The sequence below is a fragment of the Vitis vinifera genome, chromosome 18 (assembly GCF_030704535.1).
Source record: "Vitis vinifera cultivar Pinot Noir 40024 chromosome 18, ASM3070453v1".
In the NCBI taxonomy this organism is placed as follows: Eukaryota; Viridiplantae; Streptophyta; class Magnoliopsida; order Vitales; family Vitaceae; genus Vitis; species Vitis vinifera.
The window spans coordinates 730,672-753,426 of NC_081822.1; the positions used below are offsets into that span (position 1 = coordinate 730,672).

At 36.1% G+C, this 22,755-nt stretch overlaps 4 protein-coding genes across 5 annotated transcripts; 2 read left to right on the plus strand and 2 right to left on the minus strand.

The window, feature by feature from the left end:
* Positions 1-720: 720 nt before the first annotated feature.
* LOC100247861 (F-box/kelch-repeat protein At5g42350) lies at positions 721-4,286 on the plus strand. 2 transcript variants are annotated; one of them, XM_002273240.5, is made up of 2 exons: positions 721-947; positions 2,026-4,286. In XM_002273240.5, the coding sequence occupies exon 2, from the start codon at positions 2,268-2,270 to the stop codon at positions 4,008-4,010; it is 1,743 nt and encodes a 580-aa protein (XP_002273276.1). In that variant the 5' UTR covers positions 721-947; positions 2,026-2,267; the 3' UTR covers positions 4,011-4,286. The 2 variants fall into 2 exon arrangements, with proteins under 2 accessions (XP_002273276.1, XP_010663991.1); XM_010665689.3 differs by having other exon boundaries at positions 745-947; positions 2,029-4,286.
* A 698-nt stretch (positions 4,287-4,984) lies between these two features.
* Positions 4,985-10,238, minus strand: LOC100252979 (U-box domain-containing protein 43). Its single transcript, XM_002273185.5, has 4 exons — positions 9,907-10,238; positions 7,995-8,554; positions 7,586-7,895; positions 4,985-6,868 (listed from the first exon to the last, which is right to left on the minus strand). Exons 2-4 carry the CDS (start codon positions 8,547-8,549, stop codon positions 5,292-5,294), a joined length of 2,442 nt encoding a protein of 813 aa, XP_002273221.1. The 5' UTR covers positions 8,550-8,554; positions 9,907-10,238; the 3' UTR covers positions 4,985-5,291.
* A 3,218-nt stretch (positions 10,239-13,456) lies between these two features.
* On the minus strand, positions 13,457-17,045 carry LOC100240993 (uncharacterized protein At5g43822). The gene is made up of 6 exons (XM_002272897.4): positions 16,815-17,045; positions 16,605-16,723; positions 15,790-15,969; positions 14,637-14,693; positions 14,453-14,517; positions 13,457-14,036 (listed from the first exon to the last, which is right to left on the minus strand). The coding sequence occupies exons 1-6, from the start codon at positions 16,944-16,946 to the stop codon at positions 13,993-13,995; spliced, it is 597 nt and encodes a 198-aa protein (XP_002272933.1). The 5' UTR covers positions 16,947-17,045; the 3' UTR covers positions 13,457-13,992.
* A 2,215-nt stretch (positions 17,046-19,260) lies between these two features.
* On the plus strand, positions 19,261-22,418 carry LOC100263247 (uncharacterized). Its single transcript, XM_002273023.5, has 6 exons — positions 19,261-19,480; positions 19,959-20,076; positions 20,871-21,029; positions 21,306-21,385; positions 21,633-21,720; positions 21,945-22,418. Exons 1-6 carry the CDS (start codon positions 19,337-19,339, stop codon positions 22,046-22,048), a joined length of 693 nt encoding a protein of 230 aa, XP_002273059.1. The 5' UTR covers positions 19,261-19,336; the 3' UTR covers positions 22,049-22,418.
* The last annotated feature ends 337 nt before the right edge of the window (positions 22,419-22,755 follow it).

A 22,755-nucleotide genomic window follows, 5' to 3' on the forward strand; every position in this document is an offset into this window, starting at 1 on the left:
CCAAAAGACTGAGTAGTCAACATCTGAAATGAAAGTAGTTCGATGCCATAATCATGCGGACGACAATGAATGACGGTGATAGGCCCCACTACACTCTTACCTACCCTAATATATTACTCCCGTTTTCACTGCCGCGTGTTCCGCGTTGCGGTCATCGTGGACCCTACTCATCTTCATCAACATCCATGCTGCTCCGCCGCAGTGAACCTTATCCCGCAAACCTACTTGCCTAGCCGCTGATCTCTCACCTCGATATCCGCGAGTACGATCCTACGGCTAAAAATGCGATTTCTCCGAGGACTGTTGCTTGAGCGCTCCTATCAAATCGATGCAGATAAAAAGATGAAAAAGGGGAAGGCGTATTTCTTTTTTCAATCGAGGTGATGTTTGTGCGGCGTATTTATTTATTTATATTATTTCAATTAAATTTATTTATTTATTATATTTTGAATATTTTATTACTTAATTCGGTATTTCCCGAAAATCACATATAATTAAAGGTACTGAGAAATAAAAGAACCAAAGTTTTTATAGTTTATAATTTTATTAGATTAATTTGACAAAAGATTTAAATATTGATTTCATTTGCAGATTATTAATTTTAATTTGAGAAAAATTTAAAGAATAATATTATAATAAAAAGGAAAAAGAAAAAAAGAGAAAGATTGGCATATGGGAAAGTGAGAAGGTGGAGCGTCGCTTTTTGATAAGTGCTGTGTCGCTTTTACTAATTCCAGGCGGCCCCCGACCAAATCCAAAAGACAAATGTTGAAAACGCTACTGCTGGGTCTGTGGGTTGCAGTTACACACCACTCCTCTGCTATTTGCAATTATTATTATCATTTATTTCTTTTGTTCAACGATAAATATCAAAATGGGAAAACCCTAAGGTAGATTTTCAGAGCTCGATTATCACGCGAAGCTCTGTTATCTGGACTCGATTGAAGGTATTCTTTTTTTTTTTCTTTTTCGGATTTTGATTTGGTGGAAAGCGTGTTTGGTTGCTGAGAATTTGTGGGGAAAGACAAGAAAATGGGCTGGGTTGAGATGGCTGCTGTGAGGTTTTGAGTTTGTTTTCTTTTGTTCATCTGGAACCAAACGGAGGACTAGTGCTTTTTTAAAAATAAAATGGTTTTTGGGTGGTTTGGTTTGATTTGAGTGCAGATTTGTGGATTTTGATATGGAGCTGTTTGAATCGTAATGGGATTTAAATTGGATGGCTGTGGTGAATCTTGTAGTCTTGAACTGATTTCGAGCTTTGTTTTGTATTTTAGGATCGTGGATCTGTTAGTTTGATCGTGTAAAGCTTGTGATTGTATGATGCATGAATGGAATGTTGATAAATTGGCGTCAGATTGTGGTTTTCTGGAAGTGAAATGGCGCTGATCCCATTATTTCTGTTGTTTTGCATTTTTACATCTCAATTTGGTAATCCTAGCAAAATGTAGTATAAGAAAACAAAATCATTTTGATTCTCAGTGTTGATTATTTCGGCTTTCAGAAATATTTATTTGTTTTCTTGCTTATTTCTTGTTTTCATTTGTGAAAATGGAACCTAGAAGATGTTTTATGAATGAATGAAAACGCAGAGAAAGGAAACTGGGTCTTCCATGGCCGTTTGAGTTAGTTCAGGGGAGAATGTGCTTGTTTTTTTTTTTTTCCTGCTCATATCTTGAGTCCTTAATGGTCTGTTTGGTTTATGAGAAAAGGTAGGTCAAGCAATTAGCTGCACTGCTTAAGAGTATTATGTTTGATGTTCTCTTGCCTTTCTTAAATAAAAACGAGGCATTGAAGACATGGGAAACAGCTCATTGATTTTAAAAACATGTTGCTGAATTTGTTTTGCTCATCACGTTCTGTTTCATCACGAAGACAAAACAATATTCATTTCCATAGCCAAATGCTGATTTAGATTTTTCCGTCATTTTCTTATTTTGCAGTGTTTTTTTGTTCTTTTTCTTTGGGAAACAAAAACAGCACATGTCATAAGATTCATATTTGTATTTCTTGTTCTTTGTTACTCAGCAGTTGAACAGAGACTAAAGTCTACATCTCCTAGAGCCATGAGATGGGTCTAGAGCGCTGGAAAGATACAAAATCCTAATGATTCCTTCACAATTGTGGTCTCTTCCAAGATCGCATGGTCATTACCTTTCTGGGACGTTTTGTGTTGGACGAATGATAGTGGACAGGTTTGGGAATGCATGGTAATTCAAACTGAAGAAAATAACAGTGTTACTCTTTCCCTTTGGGAAAATTAGAGCAGAATGATATCTGAAAGACTGTCAGGAGAGACATCTCTTCGTCGGGATTTGGAGGCTTTGAGTGTGTCCCAACGTCTTGTGAGAAGTGTTAGCCAGAAGTTGAGGAAGAAGAACAACAGAAGTGAAGGGGAAGAAGAGGAAGATGGCAGGGGGGTTTCTTTGAGATGTCTTGTTTTGTATGGTAGAGGTGGGGGTTGCAAAGTAGGAGCTGAAACAAGCGATGACTTTGGGGATCCCAGTAGTAGAAGGAGGTCAAGTGCCAGTGATGACGGGAAAGGGTACAAAACAATATGTGGAGTGGAGGAAACTGGAGTGGATTGCTTCTCATATGGGGTAAAGGATAAGTTTTGGAAGAGGAATAACAGGAAGGATTTAGAGGTTGAAGAACTACAGCAAAACAGTAGAATGCACCTCTTCCTTCCAGATGACATTCTGGAATTGTGCTTGGTGCGGCTCCCACTGACCAGTCTCATGAATGCCCGCCTTGTATGCAAGAAATGGAGATACTTGACTACAACTCCAAGGTTTATGCAGATGAGAAAGGAAGGTTTGCATCAGAATCCATGGTTGTTTCTGTTTGGTGCTGTGAAAGATGGTTATTGCTCTGGGGAGATTCATGCCTTAGACGTGTCTCTTGATGAATGGCATAGAGTTGATGCTGATATTCTCAAAGGAAGGTTCCTTTTCTCTGTGGCCAGTATCCAGGATAGTGTTTATATAGTTGGAGGTTGTTCTAGCTTGACCAGCTTTGGGAGGGTGGATAGGAGCTCATTCAAGACGCACAAAGGGGTTTTGGTATTTAGCGCCCTGACTAAATCCTGGCGTAAAGTTGCATCCATGAAGCATGCTAGATCATCGCCCATTTTAGGAATTTCTGAGGTTGGTTCAGACTGTTTGATTGTGCGAAGTCAGCAAAACAGGCAAGATAGACGCTTTCCCAGGACACGGATTGGTGGGGTATCAGATGTTTATGAGGATCCTCACAGGCTTTCACTAAGGCGTGAGCCTGGCAGTGGTTTCAATGAAAACGAGATTTCATCATTGCCCCATAGAAAGCAGGGCAAGTTTGTCAGGCAGAAAGGTGACCTCTCAAACACTACTGACTGTAGAAGGTTTGTGCTGATTGCCGTCGGAGGTCTTGGCTCTTGGGATGAGCCTTTGGATTCTGGTGAAATCTATGATTCTGTATCAAATAAATGGATGGAAATTCAAAGGTTGCCTGTAGACTTTGGGATTGTTTGTTCTGGGGTTGTTTGTAATGGGATGTTTTACGTTTATTCTGAGACTGATAAGCTTGCTGGATATGACATAGAAAGGGGTTTTTGGGTTGGAATCCAAATCACTCCCTCTCCTCCTCGTGTCCATGAATACTACCCAAAACTCGTGTCTTGTAATGGCCGGCTGTTCATGCTTTCTGTTTCCTGGTGTGAAGGGGATGGTCAAATAGGGAGACGAAACAAAGCTGTTAGAAAGTTGTGGGAGCTGGATCTCATGTATCTTACCTGGACTGAGGTCTCAATCCATCCTGATGCTCCCATGGACTGGAATGCTGCATTTGTAGCAGATAGAAACCTCATATTTGGGGTTGAGATGTTCAAGATATTTGGTCAGGTGTTGGACTTCCTGACAGTGTGTGATGTGTCTGATAAAGGAACAAACTGGAGCCATATTTCAAGGAATCATGTGGCTCATGAGCTGGATGCTTCTTCATGTATGACCAAGTCGATGGCAGTGCTCCATCTGTAAAGTACCCCGTAAAGCACTCTTATTCATGGCATCCTTTTACCCAGATAATGTGCATGCATTGCTTTCAGTCGTATTCCTTTTCATTTGAATTCCATTGATATAGGCTTTGCATCTTGGCCAACTACCCGTACTCTCAGTTTCTCATACAGATTCTTATTGGAGGTGGAGTTTGATTGTTTATCCCTTCATGTAACTTGTACACCAACGATAAAAAGAAATTGATTCTGTATTTCAGACCTTTCTTCTGCACATTTATGTAGTCACAATTTTATAATCCCTGCCCTGTTCTTCAGAATGTTCTTGTTATCTTAGATGCAACTCCAACAGGTGTTTTTTTTTTTTTTTTTTAATTATATTATTTTGTTGGGCACTTTTAAGCTGAAAATCAATAGAAAACCTTCCAGCGATGGTCCAAAGGAGGGAGGGGAAGGTTCACCTCATGCTCTTTTGCAGGATATTTGTAAGAGAGGGAAAGGTTTGGATACTGTTGGTGACTATATTACTATAAAACTTAAGCATTTGATAGCAGCTTACCAGAGCCTTGTTATTTTATGAAAATGAACCTTGTTTTGTGGAAATTTATAATATTGAACTCCATTGCTTGTTTATTTTCCCTATTTATTGAGCTTGCAGGTGGCATCAACAAAGATTGTTTTTGGGGAAATGAGCCTTGTTAGGACATTAGCCAGCCCTAACTGGCCCGTTACCTAACTTAAAGCTTCTAGACCAATTGCATTGAAAATTTCCACCATGTATATGGATCATAGCTACAGCAGACAGAATTTTCACCATGAGAGTTTGTTCCTTGGAAATTGAGATCACAAGCTTGGTTTCCTTCGTAAAGTATTAATAGGATGAAGTAGACTAGTAGAGGACTGGAAACGGAAAAGGAAAATTCCTGAACTCGTCTTAGTGGTTCTCGTTCCTTGAAAGTTCAAAATAAAGAGTACTGGGAAAGCCTAACAACTCAATAATAGATTCCAACCCCTGACCCATCACACTTTCCACTCTCAATGATAGTACAATATATGCAGTTCATTCAAAGAAATGGAAGCTATGAAAACAACATTGTTGAAAAGAAATGAACAAGCTTTTGAAAACCCTCTACAAATCAAAATCCTGTGTACAACAATATCTACCTGCAGCTTTTATCTCAACTGCCGAAACCATAAGCTTCAATGAGCCCTGTGATCCCTCAGGACAAATAGAGAGAAATATAAACCAATGCAAACAGGTCCCGTCTTCATGGTTTTAACCATTGAGCATCATCCTCTTTAAGATCTATCCTATGTTTGGAAAGATGCCTGAGAAGTTTGGTATCTTGTCCACGTGTTTCAGGGCACGCTCGGCAATCTGCCGGGTCCGATAGTCAGCATGCTGGAAGGCGTCAACGAGGGCTGTGCTCACATTTGGATCTCCAGAAATTTCATAAGCTATTTCATCAGTCCTCAAAATTCTCTCAACAGCCCAAACGGCTCTCCTCCTCAGGTTCTCTGTCCGTTTCTCAAGTAATACATCAAGTATAGGTTTGATTCCCTCTGCTTCACACAATATGTTCACCCCTTGTTCAATATCTACCCCATCATCCAACAAAGTTGATATTGCTGCCAGTGCTGCTTCAACAACCTGCTCATTTTGGTGGTCTAAAAGAGCGACCAACTTCTCCACGGCCTGTCCTTCCAAAAGGCAAAAACTATCTTTTAGCGAGCACGTGCCACGGTGGAGACGACACAATCCAGTTATGACAGGCTGCTTGCTCAAACAAGGAAAGATTGAGGCACAAAACCCAGGTGCTGGCAACTCAGGCAACTTTGTCAAGTTTTTGGATTCTTGTGATAGGTTCTCTAGGGACATGGCAGAAACCATCTGTACCTTGTCAAGGCCATTAGACTGGAGCAGTTCAGTGAAGACAGCAGCAAGATTGTACTCACGGCAAAGTGCAATGGCATCAGGTTCGTCAGCCAACACAAATGTAACCCTTGCAAGAACGCGAACAAGCCCTTCTAGATATGGAGTCATGAAGCGGTTGCCCCTAGTTTCCCCCTGCCGGATCCTGACAACTCGAGAGAAGACCATCTGAAAGGCACCTTCATCTAACATCTGTCGTGTGAGTCCCAAATCCCTCTCTGGGAGATCAGCTAAAAGCCCAGCAGCTACTGCCTGTTCTTCTGTGATTCCAATATTTTCAGATATGACTCTGATTAAGCTGCCAAGCTGGCCGGCTGTGCCACGCAGGGCATCAGCTAGTTCCTGGCCCATGTGTGGAGAGAGATTCTGGAGAAGCTTTATGGAAGCCAGACGCAACTCCTTCTGTGGGGCCTCAATAAACTGAACCAAACTGATGGTAGCGCCAGAGCTTTTAATGGCTGCAACAACATCCAGGACTGCAGTGGGAGAATTGGTGAGTCCAACAAGAACCTGAAGAAGCTTGCACTCAATTGCCGGGCCAGTGTTGCTAATGAGATGGAGTAGGTTGTGGACTATGTCTTCTGAGACCAGAGTCTGGTGATCAGATCCAACAGGGATGGAATCAAAATCATAGCCCGACTGCACAACATTAGCAAGAATTGTTGCAGAGACCTCTTTGAGTCGCATGGGAAGTTGGTTGGTCCCAACAGTTAAGAGGTCCTTGATGAGAGGGGGGAGAATTCCTTCCTCTATCAACACCCTGGCACTGGCATCAAAAGATGAAATCTGGTTTAAAGCTTTTAAAGCAGCTTCTCTCAATTGCAGGTTGCCACTTTTCATCATATTTATTAGCGCTAAGCCCACAGTTCTAGCCACAAAGACTTGCATATCATTGTTCAGAACCAGCTCACCAAGGTAAGTAGCCATGGACAATTTAGTTTCTGGAGGACCTGCAACACAATTCAGGTGATAAAGAGTTTAATAGGGGCTTTTTGTATGATATTAAAAAAATATTAAAGTTTAAGTGCTAAAAAGTGAGTTACTATGGATCAATTTGAGTTATAGTTATTCTCAAGATGCATACCACCCATCCATTGAGATGATCTATTTTTTTTCCTTAATAAAGTACAAGGTAGAGGAAAGTACCACAGAAGCTGATGAATAATAAGTCCAAACCATGGGCCATGATATAGCAACTAGCAAGCATTATACCAAAGACAGAATATCCTGGCAAAGATGGTTTGCCATGGAGTTGTATTCAGTAGAAGAAAGAAAAGGTCAGGAAAAAAATTACGATTTCCACCGCCTCTTACCACCATTGAGTTTGACCACTATCATTTGAATGTATCAGGAACAGTCCTGGGGACATAAAGTCTTTTTCTTCCTTTTTTGGATAGGAAAAGTTCTTTTTGCTCTTATTTTCTAGAACATTAGTCAGTGTAAACAGACAAAGAAGATGTTTGACAAAGAAGATGTTACATATAAACATGTGAGCAAAACATCTTCTATATGGGAAATTTGCACCTTTTTTCTGAACAAATGTAATAAGAAAGACCTGTTCCCCACTAAGCAAACAAGCCTCGAAAAAGGAAAGAAAATCATCAAGGCCTGTCACTATGATTGCAAACAAATAAAAATCATAAAATTATTACAAAGAGATTAAGCACCTTCAAGGATTTGAGTAAGAAGTGGATGCAGTCGACCATTTTCAGCCATCTGCCGTATATTATTCTCACACATCTCAAGATTCTCCAGTGTTTTATCAGCCTTCTCAACAGTCAATAAATTTTCTGATTTGCTGCTTGTCATTCCAACTAATATAAGAATTGCTCCATTGAGTGAGCCAATCTTTTCACACAAAGTTTCAGATTTGGAAAGCTCATACAACAAAGAGACAGCTTCCTCCCTCTCTTTGGAAAGCTCATGAGACAAAAATTTAACTATTGTGCGTATAGTGTCCCCCTCGGCCATTATTTCCTGCAAAATAAAGAAAATTCAGTCAAAAGAGGTCCTCGCTGCATCCCAGTCTATCATTGTCAAAGAATTTCTAAAAACAATCAGCGAACCTCTGACAACCTTATTCTCAGCGTCTTCTTCAGCCACGATTCGAAGTGTTTCTAAAGCTCTACACCGAACCCTGCGGCTGCCGCTTTTCAACATGTCAACAATCATGGGAATCAGATCTGCATTCCGCACAATATGCTTATTTGATCGACTTTTCAGGCACAGGTACTGCACATTCTTCAAAGCAAGCAGAATGTCAACTTCCTGGCTGCCCAGAGATAATGATCTACGAGCCATATCAAGTTGAACAGCTTCATTTCTAGCAGTCCATTCCTCAATGGTGTGCCGCAAAGCTATACTAGGATTCAGATCTGTGCTTCTTAACTCTTTTAATGTTAAGGGGCAAACCAGCTTCCTTCCACTCTCTTTGCATTCCTTGAACCACTTCTCGATTGCTTCTCGCTCAAAAGTTTGCCCATTTTCTAAGGTAATAGGATCACGCATAACTTGCTTTGTTAGAGGGCAAACGAAAGAATCATAGATAGGCTCTAAATGTGACCTCTCAAAATGATGGCTCTCATCTGACTGGCTACCAGGGTCATAACTCCCATCCCAGCTTCCAGCCATCTTATCTAAACCACATACAACAAGAAGAAAAATTTTACATGATAAACCAGTGCACCAATAGTTGGGCTTCTAAAAATTGCTACAAGCAGTAAAGATTCTAAATGTGAAGGTAAAAATGACCCAATTTCGAGAATAACAAAATAATAGCATTGATGATGATGATATAGGAAATTACTTTCTGACAACAATTAAAACAGCATCGATGGAGAAAAATTGTAATTTTGAGGATTACATGAAAAACACAGCAACTATCTGGATCGAAAATAACTACGGACATTAAACATAGAAAGTAAATCTAAACTATCTTAAATCCCCCATTTGGTTATGAACGAGATGGAGCAAAAGCGCAGAGAACTTGTAGTTTTACTTATCCGTATTAGAAATGCATGAGGGAAGTTGTTCAGATCAGATGAAAAACCAATAATGCTTTCAGATTTGGGATTAAGTTTCCAATCCCAGGTGGTATATGGTTCTTGAATAACACATCTCAACTATCATTTCAAATCCACAAATATGATGAGCTAATGCATATTTACAAACTCCATAAAAAATCCACATGAGAAAAACAGTGAAGCCAAATGCCACTGCAACTAAATTGCTGGATTCAAATTTTCATAACACTGACAAAAGTCTATGTGGCCACAACCTGAAGCCAAACACCCCTGCAACTGAATTGTTGGATTCAAATGGCCAGCACACTGATTTAACTTATTAAAAGTTATTCAGTACAATTAGTCAGATACCCTGAATTCCATGTAGTCGTTATGAGACTCAAGTATCCGGATACTCCAAAATCCTAAATTACCCTTTATTGAAATGTAAACAAAATGATGTCAACAAGATTCTATTGCAATGCCTCCTCCAATTGTAATTCTCTTCTTCCACAAGAGCACGTATGCTGAAAACATCCAATAAATCACACCTCCACATCACCAAAGCTAAGCACTGAATTTAGTCTAAGCACCCCCACCCAAAAAAGAAAAAAAAGAAATGCAAATTAGGCCACTCAAATCCACAAATATGATGATCTAATACAGAATCGACAAACTCCATAAAAAAATATCCAATGAACCACACCTCCACCGCCCCCAAGCTAAGCTCTGAAGTGAGTCTAAAATATCTCCCACCCACCCCCACAAGGAAAAAATAAAATAAAATCTCAAATTCGATCAGTTAATATCACAGATGCAAATTAGGCAACTCAATTATCAAACCTCCAGTTGGGTCCAACACAACCGGATCAAATTCGACCCTAACTGCTCAATCACGAGATTATATATGGTTAATCTTATGCTCACAAAATACAAAACAATCCAAGCAAGACTCAAAGTGCAAATAAAAACCTAACAAACGATACCTTTCTTTCTGTGAATCACCAAAACCTTCAAGGTCTTTTCGGGCGAACCCACAAGTTCTAGTTCCGAGAGGAGCAGATCCCTATCGATACTTCATCTTCTTTCATTCTGAAACCAGCCCAATAATTAGGGTTCCTCTCTCTCTGTCTCTCTCTCTTTTCTATTTTATTTTTTTTGGATGAAGAAAAGTAGGAGGATAGGAAAGAAAAGAGGAAAAAAAGTGTGGTGGGAGAAAGCAACAACGAATGAAGAAAACAAAAGGAAAAAGGAAAAAGGGGGAAAATGCAAAGGAAGAGAGAGGTGTTTTGACTCGGAGCCGATCTACGGTGCACAGTACAGAGTGTCGCGTAGAAAGATACGTCAGAGAATGACGATACAGCCTCTGCTGTCCCCACTACCAGCCTGGCAGTTAAGCTCACTGTCACCGCTGCACAGTAGCGTAACCGTTAGCCGGCAATTCACTCGTCTCTTAACTACTAATGGGCGGTCAGCCAGTGGAAAAAGGTTCAGCTAAAAATAGGCGGCCAGGCGGGTTCACTCTGGCGGCTGAACCCTCGAAAATAATTATGAGAACTATTTTTTATTAAATGAAAAAAAAACATGTTTAATAAATTTTTTAATCGTAACAGTATTTTGAGAATTGAAAATAAGTTAATTTTTAAAAATAAATTTAAGATGTTTTAAATATTATGAGAAATACTTAAAAATATATATTTCAATTTGTTAGAAACTATGTTTATGTTTATGTCAGGACCAGAAATTAATAAATAAATAGTTGATTTAGAAAAAAATTATTCTTATTAATTTGTATTAAGGAGCTGACCTTTCTACTTGGGGAAGAGGATTTGACTTTGATTTTTTGCACTAGCATGAAAATAAGGATGTACTGGTTGGACTGTAGGGAGAAGATTGCGTACTAGAGCTTCACACTTCATGAATTCTTGGGATGAAAGGGTTTAAAAAAAGAACCTATTTCCCTTGGTCAAACCCTAGGAAGAAACCAAGAGTTTGAATTCATCGTATTTTCCAGTCAAATAATTAAAATAGAAAAAATTAAATTAATTATAGACTTCTTTAAAATGGTTTTCGAATAAATATACTATATGAATATTCTTCACATTAAAAAATGCCACTGATATCATTATGGAAAAGTTAAAAAAAAAACTGCATCGTGAAATTTTGAAATGTAATTATATCTTTATAGTCTCCTTTTTACGTTCTAATCATTTTTCCAATTAAAAAATTGACTTGAGATATTTTTTTTATCAAAAATGTAGCTGGATGACAATGGGTCTTTGTCAAGTGTGAACTACAGTGAAAACATATCATTTTTCTCATTTATGATGTGAGATATTTTGGGTAAATGTGATTTATTCAAAGAAATTAATTAGTTCTCCTTTTGACCAAGTAACCATCTGGGTCAACGCGTTGTACATGAAATTTTCGTAGGGTTAGTCAAGCTATGTGACATTGGTATTTGGTTGGTGGATTTGGAAAGAACCTTAAGGAGATTACAACGGGGGGAAATTTATCCTTCCTATTTTTCCACCTTCATCTAATATTTATCTTTTGGAAGAAATATAATTTTTCAGATTAGTCAGGAGACCTACAAAATATATCGCAGCCCATCTTTTTTATTTTATTTAAATAAAATAAAATAATTATGAAAGGTCAAAATTACTTTCATCTTCATCTCTACTTATTCACATAAAATCCTACCTTCAACCTTGAAACACTGAAATCGTGAGGTTTTTTCGTTTGTTTGTATCAGTTTTTAGTAAAAAAAAATACATTAGAGAAGAGCAAGGAGAGTTTTTCAGAGTATTCATAATTACATCCATAATAATTAATTATTTTTCAAAAAATAAAAGCAATATGCATCATGGAAAAGTAAAGATACAGTTTTAACTAGATTTATTATAAAAATAAACTATTTTCTTCAAAATAAATTTAAGTTTTTTCATGCGTTTTGTAAAAATATTTTTTTAAAAAATTAAAACATATAAAAAATACTCTAAGAACTTTTGGCATAATACTTTTATAAAAAAAAAAATTTAATTATTTTTTATAGTTAAAAGTTTAAAAATAATTTTGTTCTGGTAATAATTGATAACTATTTTTAAAAACTAGTAAAAAACTATTTTGAAATTAAATGCCAAATAAACCCGTCCTTTTACAAAACGACTGTACCAAAGGAAGTGGAGAAAACTAAAGAAAAAAAATGAGCCAGTTTTGTTGTCTCCAATTAAAGGGTGGTTCGTGAATTAAATGCTTCGAAAAGTTGGGGGCACATTTTAAGTATTGACTTGGGTGGCTGGACAGCTGCAGATACGGTCAAATCTCTTCATATTTTGGGATTCGACAACTTGCGCTCACACGGAAATGGTCATGTCTTCTGAATCACAAGTCAATTTCAGTTTGGGTCTGCAGAGAAACACGCTTAGACTAGAGGACAGGTCACATTGAGTACTAGTGCTGATTGCTGTTTTTCAGGAAAACATATATCTTCATATTTGAAACACGAAGAAAGATTCAACTGTTCGGAAATAAGAATATTCCTAGTAGCCAAATAATTGATTTGGGAATGGGAAAGGAAAATTCATTCTATTTTCAGATGAGAATAGCAAGTAAAAATCATTCTCATGGAAACAAAACCTCTATTCTCTCATTCCTACTCCCATTTTTATTCTCAGATATACCAAGTATGCGAAGGCCTCAGGTTGGCACTCTCTGGGTAAGTATGAATAATAATGATATTGAATTGAATGCATAACATAAATATGACAGAAGAGAATCATCAATGAATGCAGAAGAAGACCTCATCGCAAGTAGATTTAACAAGTAACGGCATCCATTACTTAGAAAAAATGCCATTAAGAACAGGGACCAGAAACTACTGACAGATTGTTTGCAAGCAGAAAATCTCAAATCAGTGGATCCTCTTTTGACATATATAGAGCCTGTAAGAACAAAAGTGCAGACATGAAAAAAATAAAAATAAAATCAAAGGAAACAGTAAGGCCATTTTTTCAGCAGGATGCCACATGAATAAATGACTAATTTCTTTTTTTTTTTTGACAGGTAAATAAGAGTTTGTATTAGCAACATGTAGAAGTGGTGAAAAAAGTACATATGAAGTATACAAACAACGCCCAAGAAGCTATGCAAAAAGAAAGATGAAAAACCTTTCTCCTAACTAGACAAAAGTCATTCTATAAAAGCAATCATGGACAAAAAAATGATCCTCTAAATACACTCAACCCCAATTCACAAAAGTGTACAAAAAAGAAATGAAGAATTTCTTCTGTTCAAACATAAAGACTGTAAGAAGTAAAATTATGAGCATGACTAGTTGTTATACCAAGTCTGGAAGAATAACTCTATAATAGGGTTTTTAAAGTCGAGCAATAGTCAAAAGTAAGGATACTTGCCCAAATTGCTGCAAAATACAACACTCCATCAGACAAACTGGCCCTTGACATGCAATAAGAAGATGAACAGCATTCAGTTCCAGTGAGTAACTTCATGATTTTGGGCTCCTGCAAGTGTAGGTACATTCAAATAAAAGGATGCATGTTTAAAGAAGGTGTAATGTTGATACATCATTCTTCATTCTGTGTCACCCATCTAAAGTTATTCCATGTCAGGATGAACAATCATGTAACCAAGGAACAGTATAAAGCTAAAATTTGCAGACATGATAGATCTTATACAATGAGCTAAGCATCGCTACCCCACTATCATGGACATGCGAACAATTAAAGGGGGTGGTATACGCTGCCTGATCGTTTTATGACAAAACTACCCCATCATCATGCACATGGGAACAATCTGCAGGGATTGGCATGCATCATCTGATTGTTTTATAATCAAGTACAAGTGAAATTGATTATCTGCATCCATTTGACACATCATGTTTACCAAACTGAATATGTCGATTTCTCTTTATGAATCCAGGGAGTCTCTAGGAAGCCAAAATTGAAGTCATTTGTGACCATGGCCCCTCAAAACCAAAGAAGTTTCCATTTTGCTCTATAATCCCACAGGTTGGCAAGTAAAGAAGTTTTTCATCAACCCTATAGAGAGAATCAGCAGATTTCTTCAGCAAATACGATGTCAAAGATGAATTGCACTGCATAGAAAACGTACAAACCAGGTAGAGTGAGCATTTTATGATCAGTAAAAATATGCTATGGTAGTGCAAAAGAGTAGAGGGTTAAGCCTCAATCACACAACACATAACAAGTTCAATTAAAATGGAAGTTCTGATAAAATATAGTATCAATGATAGATATGATGCTGCTATTTATATTGCATTTGCATAAATGGTTCTTATGAATTATTTTATTTTTCATACCTTCAAATTTACTTTTCTATTTGATACATAAAAGAAAACCAAAAATTGAATTACTAGTTGTTGATACATTTACAGAGTTCTCTGCATTTATGCTGATAATGCAAAACATAGAAATTTGCAAGATAAAATTTTAAGGACTAGAAGTATTAATCATGTACATCACTTTCTACAATATGGAATCCATTGCCTACCTTCCTCTTTGGGGATGTTGGGCTGATCAACTAAGAGCTGATGGAGAGCACCTAAATCACTGGCGCTGCAATGTAAATGTACCAACAAAGATTCATAAGCCTTAGATTGGTTGGAATGGATCAAATATGCACTGACACATGTGCATGTGTACACTGTGTTGGGACTAATCTTAACTCTAAGTACCTGGGCTTTAAGGTAAGTGTTGAAAGTGCTGAAACCACTGATGATTTAAGAAGGTACCTGGAAAAGTAGAATTGCGTAAGATATCAAGTTTGATCCATGATAAGTCAATCTCAGTAGTCAGACCTCGTGATCATAAGCACACATGACAGTCGACAATGTAAATGAGCAGGTGATGGTCTCACCACTGTTTCTGTGCATCTGTATATATGTGTGTATGTGCAAGTGCACCAGCACATAGTACAAGAAAAGCAAACCTTCTTTACAACACGACCTTATGAATTATTTCTGCTTATGCACTAGATAATGGAGAAACAAAGACAGAAAACCGAGATCTCCCTTGGGGAAGCAATTTGCTATAGTCCACTGATGTTTTACAGAATAAATTAAATTTTCACATTGTTGTAATTTGCAAGTGTTCTTGACCTACATCTTCAGCAATGTAGTTTGGCAGCACATTGCATTCCTTCTAAACCAAAACTGCAGTCGCAACCCCTAACCCAACTTTTGTGGGTTGGCTTTAATTTATCAAGAGAAGAATGATCCATCTAGGTTTGATATTTCAAGATGAGCATGTATTAACCGGACGCAACCTTTTTGTGAATTGAGGTTAAAACATAAGATGGCTAGAGGCAGAACAAGGACACACTATTAAAAGTGCATTCAACTTTTGCATATTTGCTTCACTAAGAAAAGCAAAATGCCTTCCCAAAGCCTTATAACCAAACAAACTCTACTTGAGGGAAAATGGAAATTAAAGTTACTCAAGAAAATACCAGAACAGAAGCAATCACAAAGTAATGCAGTATGGTAGCTGGATGTCAAACAAAGTTGTACATCAAGGCAGTCATGAATTAAGCTATCTGGCTCAACTGAAAACACCCAACCCCATAACCCCGAATGGCACTCCTAGAAAACTGTTTGTCCAAGACACTTCAAAAAACAATATTTAGTTTATTATTCATAAAACTAAACAGAATGACAACCTATCTATCTATCTATCGATCTAATTTTTAGTTAAAGAATTAGATATGGTGCACTTTTAAAGATAAAAAGATAAAATAACAAAGAACAAAACAACCCAGTGGCTTAATAGCCAGATTTCCTATAAAATAGTACAAAATTATTAGGAAATAAATTTGAAAACAGTTCATACTCGGACTGGTGCATCTCATGAAGAAGGCTAAGCCCATCCAAGCAATCCGCAAGGCTTGGTTTTACGCCAATTCGTTGCTGCAGTTGTTTCATAGTGAGCTTGACAGATCCCCCCTTAACTAGCTGTCTACCATCTCGAACTATCTTCTCAAGAGACAAAACAATACCATGAAACTCTTTCCTAGATTTCATTCAAGTTCAACAGAAAAATCTTAGGTTATACATTAGGATATAAGATGCCATCCTGCAAGGAAAAAATACATATTTCTCCTAAAATAACAAACACCGGTGAACTCCAATTCCTTAACAATTAAACAGCAGAAGCAATTTATATGCCAGGTTTTATTCAAGTTACAAAGGAAAAAACTTAGGTTATACATTGAGATATATGCTGCCACCGTGCAAGAACAAAAAAATATATATTTCTCCCGGAATGCTAAAACAATATAACAAGTTAACATCACTGAACTTCAATTCCTTAACAATTAAACAACAGAATCAGTTTATATGTATCACCAACTTAACTAATCAAGAATAATGGAAATTAATGGCAAAACTTTCCTTCTCGATAAATTACATAGCACTCTCTGGATCAAGATAAAACCTAATGCTTACTTTGGCTAAAACAGAAAATGTAGAAAATAACTAAAAAATAAAATAACCCGGTGGAGGTGAGGCTTTTCATCTTCAGCGCTGGAAACCAAAACAAAATCAAACGTATGATTGGAATTATAATTTCCTTTGCTTTCCTCCGTTTTCTCAGCAACCAAACAGAGGCTCAAGACCAAATAATAATAAAATAAAAATAATCCTTACAGAGTCTTTTTCAATGAAAGCAAAATGGTTTCCAAAGACTCCATCTGCTTTCTCAACACTGCATCGCCGATCCCATCGATGCATTTCAAAGTACCGTAATTCTTGGAATTTTGAATCGACTAAAGAAAACAAAGTCCAAACTTCAGTGAGGAAGAGCAAAATACAGTGGATTACAATTCAAAAATGTGAAGTAGGGTTTGAGAGAGAGACCTGCAAGCGCTCAATGATGGAAGAGGCATTTCGGAACTGCGAAAGCAATCGAGATTGAAGCTCGTCCCACCGTTTTGTTTCGTCTCTAACCTTCCTGAACTTCTGCTGATACTTCTTCACCATTCCCTCCATCGCTCCTCCCAAAAACGAAACAAACCAAACAGTTGTATACAGTTGATTCTGCGCGTTCGCATTTGATTCGCGCTCCCTTGCTCCGCCAAACGCACCATTTGGGAATTATAATAACTATAAATAATTGGCTAAAAATGAATAAAATATTTCCCATACGAATATCATTTCCATGTTTGAAAGTAACCCATTTTTAAATAAATGTATTTTATAATTTTAAGTATTTACAATATGTTTGATGGGAAAGGGTTATTTTTATAATAAAATAATTAAAAATATTTTTATTAAATTGAGATTATTGGTTCGATTTTTAAAATTAGGTTTCCGCTTACCCTTTTAATCCAATAATCCTTATAAGTATTTGATTTAAAATGGAGAAAATTTTACCATATTTAGAAAAATAATTTTTAATATATAAACTTATTTTTACAGTTTTTATTCAATAAGCATTTAACGAGGGATTAAAAAATCATTGAATAATATTTTTGTGCTAATGATATTATATTCCATGTTTTTAAGATTGATGGAAATAATTTGCCTTTTAATGTTTTTCATAGTCAAGTGAGAAGTAGAGGGATATTGGGTTAAGGTGTGTTTGGAGAATAAAATTAAAATATTTTTTATTTTTTGGTACCATAATGATATTAAAACCAAGAGTCATAAGTTCGAGTCATGAGATCATAGTGAAAGATACATTATTGGGATGTAATAATACCACTTTTAAGTCCGATAATGGATCACTAATGATGACTTTTATAATAAGACGACAGGGTATGATGTCGAATGTCATAAGATGTTAATCTATCCTCATTGAACATCAATTGGTTTTAGATGAGATGATCAAAACCAGATTCAACATATAATTTTTTTATACTTATTATGTTTGATTGTCGTTTATAGTTCCTGTTATTTTAACTTCCTTTTAAATGTTTTATTATTATTTTCCATTTAGATTGACAATAAATTCAAATTAAATTCAACATCGTAGTTATTAAAAAATAATTTGTATATAACTTTAAAAAATTTGTGCATGCATCCACCTTATTTACACATTTATCTTAAAACATAAATATTATTAAACACGTGTACCTACATATTACTAATATACCTAAAATACTCTTCCATCATTTTTTTTTATGTCACCCGTTTTTTATTTTATTATTTTTTCTCTTTTTTCTTTTTCTTGTCAATAAACTCTAGAACAAGATCTTTTTCTACTACTCGGCTTTTTGGCCACATAAAAAGTATTGAATTAGGTTTAAAGTTAATTTCAACATCTTATATATATAGTTTTTAATCTATATATTAATATTGTGTTTTATCCACATTGATATAGTTTAAGTTTTGATAATTATGTATTTTTTGACAAGTATTTATTGTAAAAATAATTTTTAAAAAAGGTTTATGAATAATTTATAAATGAAAACATCTAAAAGAAGTTGAGGAAGTGTTGAGCCCCTTTATGGATGTCCAAGGTACAATGTCGAACATTTCAAAAACCATATAGTCTTATAACTTGAAATACTTTTATCAATCATTCATTTTCTAAACCCCCAATGGATATTGGTACTGCCACTACACAACAAGCTAAGGAGTGGGGGATTCAATGGTGTAATGATAAGAGGTCACGTGATATGAAGATATCGACAACAATATGAGGAAGATTCCTATCAGACAATAACGATTCGTCTGATTCTACTTAAATATGCATATTATGTAAGTGAAGATTTAGTGTGAAGCCTTGGAGTTTACGTTAAAATAATAAAAGGCTCAAGATTAGGGTGAGCTGAGGGGGGACAACAAGCGAAAAAAGAGAAAAAAAAGTAGTATAGATGCATTTCTGGCATCATTTCAAATAATTACTTGTTTATCTATTGTTCAAAAGCTTTCTTAAAAAATTTTGTTGGGTCTTAGAGAAAATGAAATAAAAGAAAGGGAAAAAAAAAAGTTGATGGGAATGTATTGAACTTGAAAAGGGTGTTTTAGTATTTTCATTCAGACATATTTGTTAAAAAAAATTATAATTTATTTGTATCCAAAATTGAGTTTGCATAAGAAAAAAAAAAAAAACTTCCATGTTAAGTTATTTTTTAAGTAATAAGTATTTTATCAACCTAAAATTGCTTGTTTTTTAACTTCCATGTTACATATCTTTGTTATTATGTAATATTTTATTTTTATAAAAATATTATTAAATGAAAGACCATAAATATAAATTTTATTTTACATTTAAAAAATAAAAATAAAATTTTTTAAATATTTTTATTATAATTTTCCCTTCTCGATTAAAACGCAGCGTTTCAAGTTCCAAAACGCTGCGTTTCATAGCACAGTGGAGGCTCCATAACCTCGCCCTAGAGCAGGTGCTGCGGGTTTGATCAACGCTGGTATCAATGGAAGATCAAGACAAAGCACGAACCTGCGAGAATCAGCTCGAAGAAGAACAATTGGACGAAGAAGAAAATGTTGTGACGTTTCTCGATTCAATGGATGCATACTTAACCCTAATCGATTCTCTGTCTTCCACGCTTCGTCAGGTAGAAGTGTGGTCGCAACTAGATCCCACCTTCTTCTCCATTTCTTATCGACTGATAAATCCTCGATTTGATGTTGAATCCCTACTTATTTGATTCAGATCGTTCGAATTTGAGAATTTAGTACAATTCAGAATACTTTGTTGATGTTTTTATTTATTTTTTATTTTTCACAAAGATTGAATGGTAAAAGGTGATTCTTCTTGTCTATGTTGGCAAGTACGAATTGTACAAAACCTATTTGGATTGATAATCTTGATTTTTATGGTCGGCTTTAACCTCAATGAGTTTTAGATGGCAGCTATAATGGCAGTTAACCTCTGAAATCCTCTATAGTTTTCATTTTATTTATTTATATTTTTTTTCCATTTTTTTATGAGATGGAATGTTGTGGATATGCATATGGGTTACTTTTTCTTATTGCGAAGATAGGTACCATTGTGGATGTGTATATGGTTTTTATGAAGTTCCATGTCTACAGGGATGGTTGGAATTGGCCAGTGCTCGACATTCAATGGGTGCTTCACGCATCAGCAGTTCTTTGTTTGACCTCAAACTTCACTCTGCTGCTACATCATTGCGCGTGACTGAAGATGATGGTAAATATGTTGTTGATTTCTTTTGAAATGATTGACTGTATGATGAGTGGGGCTTTGAGTTTTCAAGGGTGTGTGCAGATTAAATATATTATTGATTTCTTTTGTAATAATTGATTGTCTGATGAGTGGGGCTTTGAGTTTTCAACGGCCTGTAAGTGTGAGGATTGCAAAGTGATGATAATATAGTTAGACAGATTAGCTAGATGGGTGTTTGTGGCAAAGTAATTGGAAGTGTCTGTGGAGGTTTCTATTGAACCATTGAAGTAGTTTATGGTTGATTATAATGGATGGAAGAAAAGGTGCTCTTCGTGTTCCGTCACAGCTCTACTGGCTGGCACACCTGCATAGGAATGAAAGCCCATTGTTCAGGGTCCGGGTTCACTCGATAGACTATTGTCGGGGAAGGGGTTGAACATTCTTGACTGGTTTCCCATAATCGAATGATATGTCTTTATGCTATTGTTTTATCAAATAAGGGTTTTGGGGTGACACTAAGTTTTGATGCTAAACGAACAAAATGTGTAATGAAGACAGAAATTATAGAAGAAAAAACTACAAATTTTAAAAGCAGAATATTTGAATATTAGAAAGTTGATATAATCTCTGTTGACATATTAAGTTTGTGAGCCTTTGTTTCCCTTCTTTGTGAAGGAGATTTCTATCTTGGATCCCTCACAAAATGTTGTGTTGTGTATGTCAATTTGTTTCCATTTACTTTGTTTATAAAAGATACTGATTAGTTTCCTGAAAGTGTTTCTCATCATAGAAATTTTATTATCCATGATCTTGTATAGTCGACTCCAAGATGAATCAACCTCATTTTACATTATGCAAATGGGCATCCTCCGATAATGGAAAGTGCTGCTCTGGGGAAGCAAAATTTGATGGGGATGAGCTGCAGAAGAAATCTGTTAGCTCGCAGCTAAGATATCGCGGAACCTCCCAGTTCGATGGTATATTTATGTTCTCATTTGGCATGCTTATAGATTATTGTTGATGAAGTCTAATCTACTCATCAAGTAGACATAAGACAAATTGAAAGACCTACAACCAATTGCATGGTGTATAAATTCACATTTTAGAAACCTTTTCTTTTTTGGGTCCTGACTATCATATTTTCATACTAAAGTAAGGAAATGTTTGACTTCATTTCTATGCTGTTTCTGATAAAAGATGTTCATGGTGGGTGATACCTGGTTCCTCACATTGTCTCTTTTATCTCTATGAAGAACCACAAGAAATTCAGGAGAAAAGCCCAACCTGTAAAAGCCCTACCAGTAATGGATCCCCACTTTCACTTGACAGCCCAGTAAGTTTTTCCTACCGAGTAGAAGCTCAAATTTATTGTGTTAGAAGAACATTACTCTTTTAGCGTTTTTGCTTTTTTGGACACCCTATTAGCATCAGCATCTTTTGTTACAGTTATCTTTTTGTTTTGATTCCATGGTGTAAGATGCATGTTGTGCATCTTGGACACACACACACTACAGTTCTGCAATCTGTGAAATTTGACCATAGATGGACACATTCAATGAAACTTGCTGCTCCTGTTTCAGGTTCAGAAACAGCGACACAAATCACTTTCAGTGTTTGGAACATTGGTTTCTCCAAAGCTTCGTGCTGCCCAGTTTTCATTCGAGACAGGTAAATTACTTCACTTCAACTCTCGTCCTCTCCTGCATACAAAGTAATGTTGCCTGAAGCCTATACTGGTAGTCGTTTGTTCTCTATGCTGCTTTTCATAGGATATGGGGTTGGTTGGTTTCAACTCTTAACAGATAGAATTTTATATTTGTCCTGCCAAAGCACACACATCCACCCATGGAAATGAGCGTATGACCTCTTCTGAAAGTTCAATCTTCATGCAGCCCTAGAGACGATAGTAGAAATAGCAAACATGCGATCATCAATGCTATCTGCTTTTGATCAAGTTCAGAAAGATATAGAAAGCATAAGCACGGGGGAGCAATGAAAAGTAGTTTTTTTCAGGTATAACCCAGATTCCTTGAATGGCCACAACATTTTTAACATCCAATCCTTGGTTTGGTACTTTGGTATCAGCCTGGGGCCTCACTTTGGTAAGCGGTAAATGTGCTTTGGAGCTCAAAACGGAAGAGAAGAGTAGAAAGAAAGACGGGATACTGAATTGAACTAGGGGAGATTTGCATGGTGTAGTTTTTTATTTTCTTGTGAATCAATTAATTTATTAGGGAAAAAAAAAATGAATAGTTCTACAGCCATTCTTGGTGCTTATTTTTTTCTAACGTTTGTTATAAAATTGGTTGGGAGTAGCTTGTCTATTAAATGCTACATGGTTAAAGCCCGTTTGGGATTTTATTTTAGGGCATTGGAATCATTTTTACAATAATTTTTTTATAATTACCTTATTTGATGAAATAAAATAAAATAAAATGTGCTTGTATGAGAATCTGATTCGCTTTCTAGCGGAGATGCATGAAAAAGAAAAAACCTTTAAAAAGTGTTTTTTCCATGATCAAGTCCTTTAATGTAAATTGCGTATCATATTTTAAAACAATTTTCCTTAATAATTTTTTTCCTCTTATTATACTTCATGATATCGTCTTATTTTGTTATATTATAAAATATGAAAGGAAAAAGGTATTATAAAATATGATTAGTTAAATTCAGTTAAAATAGAAAAATAGCATTTTTTTAAAT